Source organism: Mugil cephalus, chromosome 19, assembly GCF_022458985.1.
Source record: "Mugil cephalus isolate CIBA_MC_2020 chromosome 19, CIBA_Mcephalus_1.1, whole genome shotgun sequence".
Classification (NCBI taxonomy): domain Eukaryota; kingdom Metazoa; phylum Chordata; class Actinopteri; order Mugiliformes; family Mugilidae; genus Mugil; species Mugil cephalus.
The window spans coordinates 22,782,636-22,798,611 of NC_061788.1; the positions used below are offsets into that span (position 1 = coordinate 22,782,636).

Here is a 15,976-nt window from a genome sequence, read left to right on the forward strand (position 1 = left end):
AAAAATATCAAAAAGTATTTACTGAGGAGAGGTGTATTTTTTTACTGTGAGTCGTCTTGATTTATTTAAGGCTGTATTTAGTTTTAGCCCTTATTTATTTATAAATAAGTGAGAAAGGGGGATAAGTTTTGCTTCCACCTACTAATTTTTTGACACTAAACTTTAGTTTTCTTACGGCTTTAAATGTATTTCTGTTATGTTTGAAATCAATTCAATTGTAGCTCAATCAGGAAAAACACAGGAATGTTTTTGCCGTGCAATAAGATGCAATTAGAGATGGTGGCCCACCGCAATACTGAATTTGTCCCTCACATTTTTTCCAGTCTTTTTTGACACTTTCTACACTCTCTCCTATCACAACATCACTTTCTATCTACGCGTTCTCTGTGTCAATCTTGTTTGCGAGTAGGGATGTGAAGTGGGTATGCCTGTGCATGCTCACATAGTTTCTCCCATAGACATACAGTAGATCTATTTACATGCTGTTATGTGAGTTATATTTATGCGTGTGTGTAGAGCGATGACATGTAGTAGCAATGTAACAATTCATTCACAATGTTTATTTGAACATATATTTTTTTCTGTGTTGTTTATACAGTTTTACAAATAAGGAAAAGGAAAGAAAGAAACAGATAAAAGGATTGAATGAATATAACTAAAGTTCTGAGAGAAAACTCCTGGATTCTGTGGTTACTGGAATTCGCATGTCGTGTTAGCTATCTGTCAACTAGTCTACATAACGGACATGGACATGTGGGACAGAACAGTAAAAAGATGACTTCACAGCAGGTACTACAACAACAGAAACAGTAAACAATGACAGACAACACTGAAGCAGGTGAGGCGACGGGCAGTGATGAAACGGTGGTCATGAAACGACATCATGACCATGATGCTGTCTCCCTATATTCCTCCACATCCAGAGGATCCAGACTCTCCTCAGCTAGCAAAGCAGCAATCAGGGCCCAAGCCAAGCTGTAAACTGCACGCGCACGTGCTTCCTACGAACAACGAGAAGCTCAATTATAAGGTAAAGAGGCCCAAATAGCAGCACAATTATCAACACTGGAGCACGAGAAGAAGATAGCAGCAGCTTTGGGGGAAATTCACTTCCTTGAAGCAGCAGCTGAGTTTGAGAGTCGTGAAGGAAGTAGGAAGAGCCATTACAGACCGGAGAGCGTCAGCATTCAGCGCACACAAAACTATGATGAACATAGTGCTTAGCTACAGTCTAGTTATGTGGAGCTTCCAGTACTTGAACCATATACCGCAAACCCCTCACCTCTCAGCCAACCACGACATCCATGCAGTACAACGCCGGGATCTTTGGCACAGAAATCTGCAAGTTCCATGCCATCAGTCTCGGCACGTCAACCTGCACATTTAACACCTGCTTTCCCGGCTCAGTATCCTGTGAGGTTAATGCCAGCTGCAGCTCAGCTACGCCTATGGCTCCAGTACAGCAACCTGTGAGTTCATCGCCAACCGTAGATCACCAGATTCCAGATGTGCTCCCCCTCATCAGCTTCCTCCTATTCAGCCCGCCACAGCCAAATCTTGGTGACACAACTGCTATGAGCAACATTACAAGATATTTTGCCCGCTGGGAGCTTGTGAATTCTGGTCTTACCCAGTTCAACGACTGACCACAACACCTTTAGGCATGGAAGTCCACATACATTAACGCTACTCGAGAACTCAATTTAAAGGCCAGTGGGGAGCTCGACCTACTGATTAAGTGGTTAGGAAGAGAGTCTTCAGAGCATGTCAGAAGGATCCGCTTCATCTATGTCGACAGCCCTGCTATAGGCCTAAAACTCATCTGGGAACATCTAGAGGAGTGCTATGGCTCCCCTGAAGCCACTGAGAGAGCTCTCTATGAAAGGTTAGAGACTTTCCCAAAACTTTCCTGGGGTTTTCACAGCAAGCCACTAGAAGTGCGCAGGGCCTTTCTGAAAGAGAATGGTATCTGCTTCAAGTGTTGCTCCTCCACAGTCCACCCAAAGAACAAAGAACTGCAAAATGCAGTGAATGTGAAAGTGAAGACCACATAGCAATGCTTCATCCTGGTCCTCCGCCATGGAGCACAGAGAAGAAGGAACTGCGGTTGGCAATATGACGATATTAAATCATGAATGATTACAACGTGAAGACGATCTGTCAAACTGCGGAGACCGTGGGATTGTCTAGGGCACATTCTATAAATTGCAGTTCTATGCTGATGCACCGACGCACCAGATGTATTACGTCGTCAACCTGACCGACCAATCATAGCGAATTATGGGCAGTGACACGCTTTCTTACCCGCCTATTCGTTAATTCTTCTGGAAAAACACCATACGACTTCTTGTTATCAGTTTAAGCTATTTATTCAGATATGTATTGGAATATAGAAATACATGTGCATGGACCTTGTCTGTTCAGTTAGTCTTGGCCAACGTCCCAGAAAAGGATGATTTTCAGTAGTTTCACACCATTATAACAGTTTCAACAAAATTAATATTATTGGTTGGCTACAGGTGGGGAGGAGTCGTGGTTTAGACTTAACTCTCCCATCGTTGGTGGACGGGTTGGTTCCAACCCTTGGCCACTCAGGTCCTCCAATCCCCTGTGACAGTGCCCTACAAAAAAGAGAAAGTCCTTCCTATCTGTTCCTCCCTGACATAGACCTCATCCTGTGACTCCCTCCTTTGCAACTTTTATTACTTCAGAACATTGTTCTCTATTTTGTCTCTCAGAATCACTATATGTTTACTTCTTGCTCTGTCCTAGTCAGCTGATTGCTACTTTCTCAACATGTATCAACCCCACACAAGTAAACGGGGTTGATGCTCTTGACCCTTCTATTATCTATACCTCAATCTTTATTTGATTATATGAATGTTAATTATGTTAATATTCATGCTCCTAAATACAACCTAGAAAATCTCAACTGATTATCACACGACAAATATAAAAAAATAATTGTAACACACATGCAGGCAAAACTGCAACTATTTAAAATAAAATTGGTTAAGAAAGGTTCTTTGGACTAAATTGTCTGTTTTTCATTTTTCAATTTAAGATCGTGATAAAATCGAAATCATGATTTTATTTTTAAAAAATCGTGATATGATATTTTTGCCATATCGCCCACCCCTACAAGGAACCCTCCCCACAGTACGGCGGGGAGAGTGAAGAGACAGCGCCTAGGCCAGCAGTCACCTCTAAGTGTACGGAAGTCTGTGGCAGAAGGCAAAGCCTCCAGTCCTGTTCCAAGATCTGCCTAGCTGGGGTGTATCCTAACTAGGATATATTAGATTAGCAAAGCGGAGTCACATTCGGAAAATCCAGGACTTTTTCCACGATGCCAGCAACACCAGGAGTATGTGGCAAGGCATACGGGCGATTACAGACTACAATCCACCCTCCCCTGGTGGGTGAAGTTGATGCTGACTTCCTCAACGGACTCAATAACTTTTTTGGGAGGTTCGAGGCACTAAACAGTACTCCAGCAGAGAAAGCTGTTCCCCACCAGGAAGAGGAGGCACTTTGCCTTGACACAGCCCATGTGTTGAAGACTGAGGAAAGTCAACCCACGGAAGGCCCCAGGCCCCGACAACATACCTGGGCGGGTGCTCAGGGAATGTGCAGGTCAGCTGGCTGGTGTTCTAACGGACATTTTTAACACTTCGCTAGACCAAGCCACAGTGCCAGCATGTTTCAAGACTGCCTCCAATCATTCCGGTGCCAAAGAAACCTCAAGTCACCCAATTCAATGATTACCGGCCTGTTGCGCTGACTCTCATTATGATGAAGTGCTTCGAAAGGCTGGTAAAAAAACACATCGTCTCCAGACTCCCCTCCACATTCAACCTGTTCCAGTTTGCCTACCGGCGGAACTGTTCCATAGAGGATGCCATCTCCTCCACTCTTCACCTGGGCCTGGCACACCTGGAGGAGAAGTACACCCATGTGCGGATGCTGTTCCTGGACTTGAGTTCAGCTTTCAACACAATCATCCCACAGCATCTGGTAGAAAAACTGGGACACCTGGGCTTCAGCACCCCCCTTCACAACTGGCCGCTAGACTTCCTCACCGACAGACCTCAATCAGTACACAGCACACCTCCGATGTCATCACCCTCAGCACAAGCTCCCCTCAGGGCTGCATCCTGAGCCCATTGCTGGTCACTCTGATGACCCACGACTGCGTCCCCAGGTTCGCCACCAATCAAATCATGAAGTTTGCAGATGACACAACGGTGGTGGGCCTCATCAGAGACAACAATGACCTGGACTACAGAGAGGAGGTGGAGCAGCTGGTGGGCTGGTGCAGAGACAACAGCCTGATCCTGAACATGGACAAGATGAAGGAGATTATCGTCCACTTCAGGAAGAACCGGCCAGCCATGCCCCACGTGCTGCCCTCTGGAAAGAGGCTCCGCAGCATCCAGTGCAGGTCCACCAGGTTCTGCAACAGCTTTTCCCCCCTTGCCATCAGACTGTTGAACATTAAACTGGACATGTACTCTTAACGTGTACGCTTCACACATGTACATAACTGAACATACTTGTTCCTTTTTACTGTTATTTTGCACTGTTGAACATTGTTGAACATTTTTTGAACAATTTTTAAAAACAGTTTCTTCTTTGCACTATGATACATTCCTATATCGCCGCTGCACTTTATATTGCACTTCTTATTATTTCATTTGTTATTTTGTTACATTATTGTGAGCCATACACACCCTGTGCATACAAAATGACAATAAATTGAGTCTAAGGCTAAGCATCCCAAAACACACACAGACAGGGCTGCTAATATTTACATATTTCTGGATGACCAGAGCAACACATCTCTGGCAAGGTCTGACTTCTTCAGCCTCTTCCAGATCAAAGGTTCAGACTCTCCTTACACTCTTCGAACATGTACAGGAGTCACCGAGACACTGAGAAGAAGAGCCACAGGATTCCATCTCTGGATGGAAAAACAAGCGTGTTGCTTCCAACACTTATAGAGTGCAACCATATGCCAGACGATCGGTAAGAGATCCTGATACCTGAGGTCGCTCAACACCATAGCCACTTGAAGTCCATCGCTCACATGATCCCTTGTTTGGACCCTGAGGCCCAGATACTGATACTTCTGGGACGTGACATCCTTCAGGCCCACAAAGTCAGAAAGCAACGCTTCTCACAGCACCCCCTACGCCCAACGCCTGGACCTTAGGGGACATAGGAGACGTGTGCCTTGGATCAGCTCACAAGCCAGCAACTGTGACTTAAAAAATGGAAGGCCATCTCTCCTCACTCCATGCCCCAACCACTGTCAGGTCAAGGAACTGTTCAGCTCCAAAGTTCAGAATGCAACTTGTCTTCACAGCCTCAAACACAACAGCGCTGTCCCTGATTACCATAACCTGGGGACCACAATCTTCCATAGCACCAAGGACGATGACCAAGTGGGGCCTTCCATCAAGGATCGGATGTTCCTGGAGTTCAAGGACAGAGAGATGGCAATGGATGATAGCAACAGCTGGGTGGCACCCCTTGCATTGAAATCCCCTCATCGACGGCTCCCAAACAATCATGACCAAGCAATCAGCAGGCTTATGTCTCTCCATCACAGCCTGGAAAGAAAACTGAAGATGAAAGCTTACTTTGTCGCCTTCATGCAAAACATCTTTGATCGCAACCAGGCTGAGGTGGTCCCACTGCTTAAGGAGGGAGGTGGGAGGTGAGTGCTGGTACTTACCTATTTTTGGCAACAAGATCAGAAGACCAGGAGAAACAAGATAAACAAACTTCTGCCATAGATACATACAAGCTTGAAGGAAACACGTAGTATCTAATAATATAACACATGATCTATGAGACACTTTGTGAGTATAACAGGAATCATGGGCAGGTTGATGAACTGTTCATCTGGGTAGGAGTGGATAACTGGTGGAGGCCATGAAGACTGTGGCCGATGTAATTAATGGAGCTCCACAGGTCAGATATTCAGCACTCCAGGCCAGAGACCGTCACAAGAAGATGGAGGGGGAGGGGAGGGGAAGAGTGAGACACACTGGTTAGTAATAGAAATAAATAAATTATAATAAATTAATAAGAGATAGAAAATTAAATTTGAAGATATTAGAGGACAGGACCCAGAGAAGAGAGAGGAGAAGACATGTCCTCAGTGCATTGTCCCCCTGCAGTCTAGGCCTATAGCAGCATAGCTAAAGAATGGTTAAGTCAGCCCTAACTATAAGCTTTGTCAAAAAAGAAAGTAGTAGAGACAGTGTCTGCTTCCCAAACCCAAACTGGGAGCTGGTTCCATAGGAGAGGAGCCTGATGGCTGAAGGCTCTACCTCCCATTCTACTTTTAGAAACTCAAGGAACCACAAGTAGACCCGCACTTTGAGATCGTAGTGATCTGTTGTGACAGTATGGTACTATGAGGTCTTTCAGATATGATGGAGCTAGGCCTTCCAAGGCGTTATATGTAAGGAGGAGGATTTTAAATTCAATTCTAGATTTTAAAAGGAGCCAATGAAGAGAAGCTAAAACTGGGGTAATATGATTGCTCTTGCTAATTCCTTTTTTAAAGAGCTATATGGACAGCCAGACAGTAATGAGTTACAATAGAAATAGATGAGTAAACCAGCTGATCCGGTGTAACATCTAGCAGCAGCTCAAATCAGTACACCAGCAGAAGACAACAAATGCCTGTTGAGAGTAACTGGATAATCCATTAAAACAACTGATAAAAGAAGGCATTAAAAGACTTTCAATAAATGAACAATAAAAGATAATAAAAGAAAATAATTTTACTAACACTGAAAGAGGTCTGTTTGCCCATCAAAATGTTCCCCTTTTGTTCCCATCTGATAATAGTCTCAGTGTTCATATCAAACAGCAATATATATATTATATCCAGAATACTCCAGTGTCTGAATGTTTGACGTGTGGTTTTATTATCGGTGTTGAGTCTGAAGTAAATAATTTCATTTGTATTTGACACATTGAGATTCAGATAATTGCCATCACACTGTTTAATAACTTCCAGTAATGCAAGACTATAGCTTACAATATATATAGTCTTTACAATTTGTTTTACTTTTTGGAATGAGGTTACTCATACCTTGACACGTTTCAGCTGAAACAGTGGTGTTTTTCCATGTTTGTCACACCTAAATGTAACATATCATCAAACAAATTTAAATATAAGACAAAGATAACACAAGTAAACAGAGTAGATATAGATGGTTGATCCCTTCCAGTTTCACAGTATTTGGCCAAGACAGTAATGGCAGCCTGAAGGCATCATGTGGTGTGCTGAAACATGAAGAGTTCTTTTTACTGGGACTAAGGGGCCAAGCCCAGCTCCTGAAGAACAACCCCACACCATAAACTCCCCTCCACCAAACTTCAAACTTTGCACAATGCAGTCAGACGTACCGTTCTCCTGGCAACCACTAAACCCAGATTTGTCCATCAGATTACCAGATGGAGAAGCATGATTCATTACTCCAGAGAACGTCTCCACTGCTCTAGAGTCCAGTGGCAGCTGCTCGGCCATGGAAACCCATGCCATGAAGCTCTCTACACACTGTTCTTGAGCTAATCTGAAGGTCACATGAAGTTTCAAGGTCTGTGTGGACTGACTCTGCAGAAAGTTGGTGACCTCTGTGCACTATGCTCCTCAGTATCCACTGACCCTGCTCATTTTACATGAGTTGCTGTTGTTCCCAATCGCTTCTTTGTTATAATACCACCGACTGTGGAATATTTAGAGCAATGAAATTTCACGACTGGACTCATTGCACAGATGGCATCCTGTCACAGTACCACGCTGGAATTCACTGAGCTCCTGAGAGCAACCCATTCTTTCACAAATGTTTGTATAAGCAGTCTGCATGAATAGGTACTTGATTTTATACATCTGTGGCCATGGAAGTAATCGGAACACCTGAATTAAGTTATTGATAATATAGTCTCCCAAATAACATAAATTTCATCACCACATGCCAAACCATTGCCATGCTGTACAGTTTCTCTCACCAACACCTCACTGATTTCTCCAAATGGGGAAAATCTCCTGTACAGAAGCATGAGATACACACTGGGTCCTGCTCACCATTATTTGCACCCCTTCATTTTTTGCATAACCTCTACAATATCTTCAGAAATAAATGGAAGTGTACCAAATTTGTATCATCAGGATCTTTTAATTGGAGGTCTAAAGTAATTTAACAAATAAAATATTTTTTTTCAACTTACATATTGTTATTTAAAAGAAGAAACAGAAAAAACAGCATGTGCGGCAATAATGGCACCTCTCTTTAATATTTGGTTGCACACCCGTTGGCAGTGATGACAGCCTCCAAATGTTTCTTTTGCCATCTATAAGCTTCCTGCACTTCTCAGCTGGTACTTTCTCCCATTCTTTCTTTGCATATTGTTCAAGCTCTTGAACGTTTGCAGGTTTCTTTTCCCAAATAGCAGATTTCAGGTCATACCAAAGATTTTCAGTCGTATTGAGGTCAGGATGCATTGCTGGCCATTTCAAAAACAGTCCGTTTTTTCAACCATTCCTGCGTGCTTTTGGATGTGTGCTTTGCGTCTTTGTCTTGCTGGAAGACCCATGATCTTCAATCAAACCAAGTTTTCTTACACTGGGTAGGACATTTCGCTCTAAAATCTCTCGATAATTCTCTGATTTCGTGAGTCCTGTGATACGTTCAAGGCCTTCAATACCAGATGCAGAAAAGCAGCCTCACAGCATTATGGATCCTCCACCATGCTTAACTGTTGGTAGGGTGTTCTTTTCCTTGTAGGCTTCATTGCACCGTCTGTAAAAAAAACTGTTGGGGTGCATTGCCAAAAAGCTCTACTTTTGGTTTCATCTGTCCACAGAACATTTTCTCAAAAGGATTGTGCGCCCATGAAGTCCTGTTTGGTTTAGTGTGCGGGGTATGGTACTTGAAACCATGACCCCAGACTGTTCCAGGTTGGCCTTCAGGTCTGTGGATGTTTGACGTGGTGTTTTTTTTTTTTTTTTCCACCATTCACATCAACCTTCTAAGACTTTTCTCATGAATCCCCCCCACCACCACCACATCCAGGGAGGTTCCATGCTTGGCAAACTTCTTGATAACATTACGCACTGTTGAAACAGGGATACTAGGATACTGGGTGAAACAGGGAGATGGCCTTTTACCCTTTGGAGGTCTGTGTTTGCTAATTATCGCACTTCTGATGTCCTCAGACAGCTCCTTTGTCTTCACCATTGTGACAGAGGAACAGGGGATGACAGATGGCTTTTTAAAACACAAGTCATCATTCATTGGCTAATTCATGTCACATGAGCACAGACAATTTATCACAGGTGATTCTCATTTGTGATTTACCACAGGTGAGTCACAATGTGTTTCCATACTGATTTACAGCAAGTGGTGCCAATACCAGTGACATAGCAAGCTTTAAGTTTTTTTTTCCCCTCCCATTGTTTGTTTTAAATTGTTGTTTATCATTTGCTCTTTTATATCAAACACAAGTTCTCTACAGAAAAGAAATGTTTCACATGATTCATTTTTTACAGAAGATATTCCACATTATGTACTTAAACTTCATGGGTGCCAATAATGATGAGCAAACCAAAGCATGGTTACGCTACAATCATTCAAACGTACTGCAAAATACATCTAGAAAAGGTATCCAATTTATTTTGCATATGGTCATTGCATTTGTACAGAACTTATTGACAATGTATGTGTTCCAAATAAAGGTTTCAAATCCTTGAAACACAGCACAACCTGTGCATGGATAGGTATATTCATCATAAAAAAAAATACTAACAAGCCACAAATCAACTGCTACCGGAAATAAAATGTTGTCGTCACTGCGTACGAAAGGCTAAACCTATCTTTGAACATCAGCCATATACTTGGTTAACTCAAGCAACCTGCATCCTTTGGCAAACTCACACAGCAGTGATCAGAGAAAAACTGGAGGTAATATCAAAAATTCATATCAATGAAATGCAAAGCTTTCCTTAATATTAGGCCAGTTGGCAAAAACAAAGTTTTGTCCAGCACACCACGTAACTACCTGTCCATAAATATCTCCATCAAAACACTCGATCAAACTCTGTCTGACTAGTCGTGGCTGGGTTTCTGTTCTGATTGGGCTGTTGCTGTGGCATGTGTCCTCTCCTCCGGGGCGGGGCCAGATATTCAAACATGGAAGTGTTGTGGGTGGAGAGCATGTTCTTTAGGTCTGAAGGCATGGGGTCAGACCAGAAGAAGTCGTGGTTCAGCGCATCGTCGCTGTCTATGCGTTGTGCCGGGTCCAGAACAAGAAGCTTATCTATGAGATCCAGTGCATATGGGTCTTTGACATAGGCTTTAAGACGATCCTTCACTTTTCTCTTCTGGCCTTTAGGCAACTCCATCTTCTGGTACAGCTCATATTTTTTATCGACACCAGGCCACACCTGATATGAAGAGGGTATAAAGCAGTTTAATATGCAGCTGACAAATGTGCTGCCATGTAGTGCAGCTTCATACTGAAACAATTTCTCACCTCAGCAGTAATGGAGCCACAGAGCTGGCTGATGAGCGTGAGCTGGTGCTGCTCAGTGTTGCCTTGCATGATAGGACTTCTAGTCCACATTTCTGCCATGATGCAGCCTCCTCCCCAAAGGTCAATAGGGGGGCCGTAGTCTCTCTCCCCTACCAAAAGTTAAAAAAAAAAAAGATGTTTTAAACCCTTCTTCAGGAATGTGTTGGCGGATAGCCATGGACAGAAAAAATGCATTCAAGAGTGAGAAAGTAATCGAATGTAAACAGAAACCTTTCTAACAAGAAAAAGGAATTTCTTATAGCAGACATCTCGACAGGCAGGAATGGATGTTAATTGTATAGTACAGCATGGTGTATTTTTTGGTGTATTTTCTTTTAGTTTGTTTGTTGACGACCTGAAGAATGAAACGAAAAACTGCTCAATGTGAAAGGGGCTAAAGGTGAATTTCTGTTACTCATGACAAACAAAGTTTATCCAATCTAAACCTAAAGGGATGAAATAAAAATATCTGGTTTATGTCAATGCATTGCAAGGCCTGTTATCTGTTGAGTCTATGTTGGCCCTCAGCATTGCAAAACAACAGCAATTCTTTTAAAGTGCATTTTATAAGATCTTTATGAATCACAGAACTAAAACATTAACATACACAAGGTCCACATGGATCAGCGTTCAAGATAGTGTTACCAAACAACCCTATTTTAGCTAGCTAACCAAATAGTGTTAGTGTGAACAATGTTAGCAAGCCTCTTGTCAGTGCAACATGCAAAAGCCACTGTACGACAAATCCTGGTGGGCTGCTGTACTGGCAGCATTAGCTTTTTATCAGACCTGTCTGTCTTTTTAACAGCACTGTGTATGTAGCCCATGAGGCTTACTAACTTCATGAAATGTTTCAGATTAATAACATGAATGCTACAGGATAATGATGGCCGGACTCCACTCAAGGGATTTCTGCTATGGCAAGGAAACACGATTTTTAAAAAATCTTTAAAAACTCTTTAAAAAAGGGGTGCAAGTATATACTTGCTTACTGTTACTGGCTTACAGCAACACTCCAACTAAAGGCGTCACTGTTGATGGCATTTACTCCACCTGTTAACTGGCATGACTGACCTATGTTAGAAAAAGCTGCTTCTTCAAACCTGTGTAACATACTAGGATTTTAGTGTGCCGTTGCATGACTTACCTAGCAGCAACTCTGGCGGTCTATACCAGAGGGTTACCACACGGTTGGTGTACCGGTTCCCCTGGCTGTTTTTAGCCAGACTGAAGGCTCGAGCCAAACCAAAATCTGCAAGCTTCAAGACACCGTCTCTGGTGATGAGTACATTGGCTGCCTTCATGTCTCTGTGAAGGATCTGAGTCAACAAAACCATGAGAATAATAAAGTGAGACTTCTCCATTTTTTAAGCAGCGTCATGGATCATAATTGACCTCTGATGTGCAGATGTAGGATAACACAAATGAATATCCAAGATCTCCTGTAGATCAGATTGAGTTCAAATCAAAATTGTTTACTGGGGTTGCCAATATGATACAGACCTAATGAACATTGAGAAAGTGTCTCAGTCCTCATTGTAGACATACTATGATGTGTGTAAATGTAATGATGTGATGTTGCTTTCAGTCAGATATCTAGTTGTTGTCTCCTGAAACAGTACACAGCTGGCCAAAAACCATTTAGTAGCCAGGTATCTCCCTAATTCAATTCAATTCAATTCAATTCAATTCAATTCAGTTTTATTTATATAGCGCCCATAACAATACAAATCATCTCAAGAGGCTTCACAAAAACCAGCCTGCAACCTCCAGAGCAGCCTGAGGGTGACGGTGGCAAGGAAAAACTCCCTTTAACAGGAAGAAACCTTGAGCAGAACCCAGCTCATATGGAGGGAAACATCTGCTGAAGGCCAGCCGGGGAAAAACAATACCATTTTAAGGGGACATGAAACAAACGGAACATACACCAACATAAAGTAAAAGTGTACATATTTTAAACATAATGTCGAAATAAAACATCGTAAAAATCAGCCATTTTAAAGAAAACCAGTTTTTCAAATGCATTTCTGAACCGTTTCAGATCGCACTCGTCGCCATCTTTATTTTACATCATCCCTATGTCTTCAGATTGGTTAGTTGCTTTGGCTGCAAAGACGACACAGTTTAGGGAGAAAATATGTTAGAGGACAAAGAAGAAAAGGCGATTTTTCCCTCGACTAACCCAGTGGCCTATGTGTTTGAGCCACTAACAAGAAGGAGGGTTGTGAGATCCATTTTTTCGCAGGATGAAGGGCAGGGCGTCTAATCTATTCATAGATTACTAATCTCATTTAAAGACTATCTGCAGCGAGTATTTATCATTTTTTGGCGTGAGAAATGTCATGTACAGCGCGTGAACTTGAGAGTGTCCATGAGATTTCAGAGCCCTGATGAAGGAGATTCAGCAGCTCCAGATGGAGACGGCAGCAATACTTCATAGTGTACATGCCATCACAATCTCAGAGTGCAGGTCTACTTGTGGTTCCTAGAGTTTCTAAAAGTAGAATGGGAGGTAGAGCCTTCAGCTATCAGGCTCCTCTAATCCTTATAATTTCTTTTCTATTACTAATCACTGTGTCTACCTCTCTAGGGATGTGTTAGAAGTAGCCCTGCTATTACTGTGTGAAGTCTATGCGGAGAGATTGGAGTGGTCTATAAGCAGCATGTGGGTTCAGGCTAACCTAAAATTTGATGACATTTGTTGTAATTTAAGTATCAACAGTCGCTGTCAGTCTGATAAAAGCAGGTAATCTAGTATTGTCAAATGTAACCAATGTTAGTATGTATGTAATATCACATCACATTAGTATGCTTTAGATTATCATAACTTTGTTAAGTGTTTCATGTCCCCCTTTAAACCCACTCAAAATAATGTAGTGTTCCCTACTTTCTAATTAAATAGTCTTAAGATAAATTGCATGAGTCAAAAAACTTTCATTGAGGGTTGTTTTAGTATAGTATGGAGACTGCTGTACTAACTGTTAATTTTCTATGTAAATAGCTCACCTTGTTTCTGTGGATGTAATACAATCCATTCAGCAGCATCTGCATGACCTTCTTGATCTCTGCCAAGGTGAACTTTACATTGGCATTACTCAGCAGTCCAGCCAGGTCATGCTCACAGAAGTCGAACACCAGGTAGATACTGCCTTTGTATCGGTTGTACTGAGTAGCTTCAAAAACAGTGAGAGAAAAATAAATACAACCATCTGCTTTCTTCAAAATATGTTTTACCTTTTAACATTAAAAATTAACACACACAAAACAGAAATGAATCGTTTAAAATATCTGTGTTTCCAACCTTTGGTCCTGCAGATTTCAATCAGATTGACCACATTCTCGTGTTTGAGCAGCTGAAGTATTTTGATTTCCCTCAGAGCTGTGATTGGGAACTGAAAAGAGTCAGATCAGCTTTTATAAGTAAAAGTTTAGTAAAACACATACTCTAATGTGAACTCAATATATACACATCACTGAAGGTGGATTTAATAACAACAATTATCTGGTTATCTGGTTATGGTTATTAACCATTTCAGACAAGTGTAGGAATATGAGAGATATTAACAAAGGCCAAATTGGCTTGACAATTGAGTCAGTGCATATCCCAAACTTAAGCTCTTCTGCACCTACAATTGTGAACCAAGGAAAGAAAAGCTGTGAACCATCAACAGGATCATTGGAGCCAAGGCACATAAAAGAAAGGCTGTGGTGAACACTGGCCAGAGTGGTCCAATTCATCAGATGAGCTACTGTGACTCAATAAGCTGAAAAAGTGGATGCTGGTTCCGATAGAATGGTTTTAGAACACATGCTGCATGGCAGTTTGTTGCGTATGGGGCTGCATAGTGCAGTCAAGTCAGGGTTATTATCACAAGCTAAGTGAAGACCACATCAGTTTTCAGAGCAGATTGGTAGCTTACCCCCTCTTTCTCATTTTCCATTAAAACTTTCTTCAGTGCAACTTTCTTCCCCGTCTGCCTGTGCTTTGCTTTAAACACCTCCCTGTGAAAGACAGAATTTTGAACAACAGAAAGCAACAAGCAACAACAATACGTATACATACGTATACATGTTTAGTTTCCACTTGGACATGCAATACACTGTAAAACATATTTCAAATTTCATATCATGTGCGCTCTTATGGGATTTAGAAATCACGATACTTGCTACACAAACAGCCTCCTGACGTGCCTGTTAATAAAAAGCTAATCAAACGTAGGAAAGGAAGATCTGCCCTCTATTCTCCTCGTGGCTAGTAGTTAGCATGACTATGGCCACAAATTCAGCCACACAACAAATTGTATGTGTACTACTCACCCAAAGGTCCCTTGCCCTATCTTGGCCATTTTTTCGTATTTGGAGAACTCGTCACAAAAAGGAAATTCTACTCCATCGTAGTATTTCGACATTATTGCGGCCTCCCGGTCGGGCCTGGACAAAAGAGACAGAATTTCTGTCAAACAACTGCTGTGTAGAATATGACCCAAGGCAATCTAATTGACGAAGCTATGCCCATTTTACAAGTAAATTTAATCAATAATTAAATTATAAAAGACAATATATTTACTTTTCAGCTCCGCCAGCGTTGCTTGTTTTGTCTCGCTGCATACCGTCCAGTTCCGAGTCGGCGACACTATATGCTGCGTTAAAATTCAACTCAGTCACCGGATTCAAGCGATGTTATCATTACTTTGATTAATCCATCGCCTATGGTTCAAACATTTAAAATCTAAATTAACTTTATTAACATAGTACAGACCAACGAACCGCACATACACCTGATTACAAAGGATAGTACGTATTGCTAGTAACGGATGAGAAAACTTGGGTGTAATAAATCGACAGCGACACCAGGCGCCACGGAGGAGTAATAGCACGATGCATGCGTGGGAGTATTTCATTTTATGTAGACCCACATGTAAATGTGTCTTGTGTCTTTACTCTAAAGCTGAAACACACAACAAGATTTTTGTCAGATTTTACCCACAGTTCTATGTTGGAAAAAGTCTGCACTATCTGTGGACAGTCGGCATGGTTAGTTGGCACAAAAATCTGCTGGTGTGTGAGAGGGTCAAGATGTAAATGTGCAAGTGTGTAAGGGGAACAGACCCAAGCAGACCTCTCTCAAACATGTTTGATGTTGACACAATTTTTCAAGTTGAATCTGGACGCAATACAAGTAATTGGCGTGAACTGATTACCAACCCAACTGCATACATGAGTTGCCAACAGGCAATGAAAAGGAGAGGTAAGGATGTGGTAAATCATGTCAGAAGACAACAGAAAATAACAGGAATATCAAAACAACGAAGATGAACAGCGAGAGTGAGAGAGTGGTGACAAAGAAAACCTGGAGGGCTTTTGTTCAGATAATTTAAAAAAT

At 41.9% G+C, this 15,976-nt stretch overlaps 1 protein-coding gene across 1 annotated transcript; it reads right to left on the minus strand.

Annotated features, from left to right (window-relative positions):
* Positions 1–9,669: 9,669 nt before the first annotated feature.
* On the minus strand, positions 9,670–15,414 carry cdk9 (cyclin-dependent kinase 9 (CDC2-related kinase)). Its single transcript, XM_047570390.1, has 8 exons — positions 15,161–15,414; positions 14,911–15,024; positions 14,514–14,595; positions 13,895–13,985; positions 13,600–13,766; positions 11,741–11,912; positions 10,555–10,703; positions 9,670–10,465 (listed from the first exon to the last, which is right to left on the minus strand). The coding sequence occupies exons 1-8, from the start codon at positions 15,199–15,201 to the stop codon at positions 10,100–10,102; spliced, it is 1,182 nt and encodes a 393-aa protein (XP_047426346.1). The 5' UTR covers positions 15,202–15,414; the 3' UTR covers positions 9,670–10,099.
* Positions 15,415–15,976: the final 562 nt, after the last annotated feature.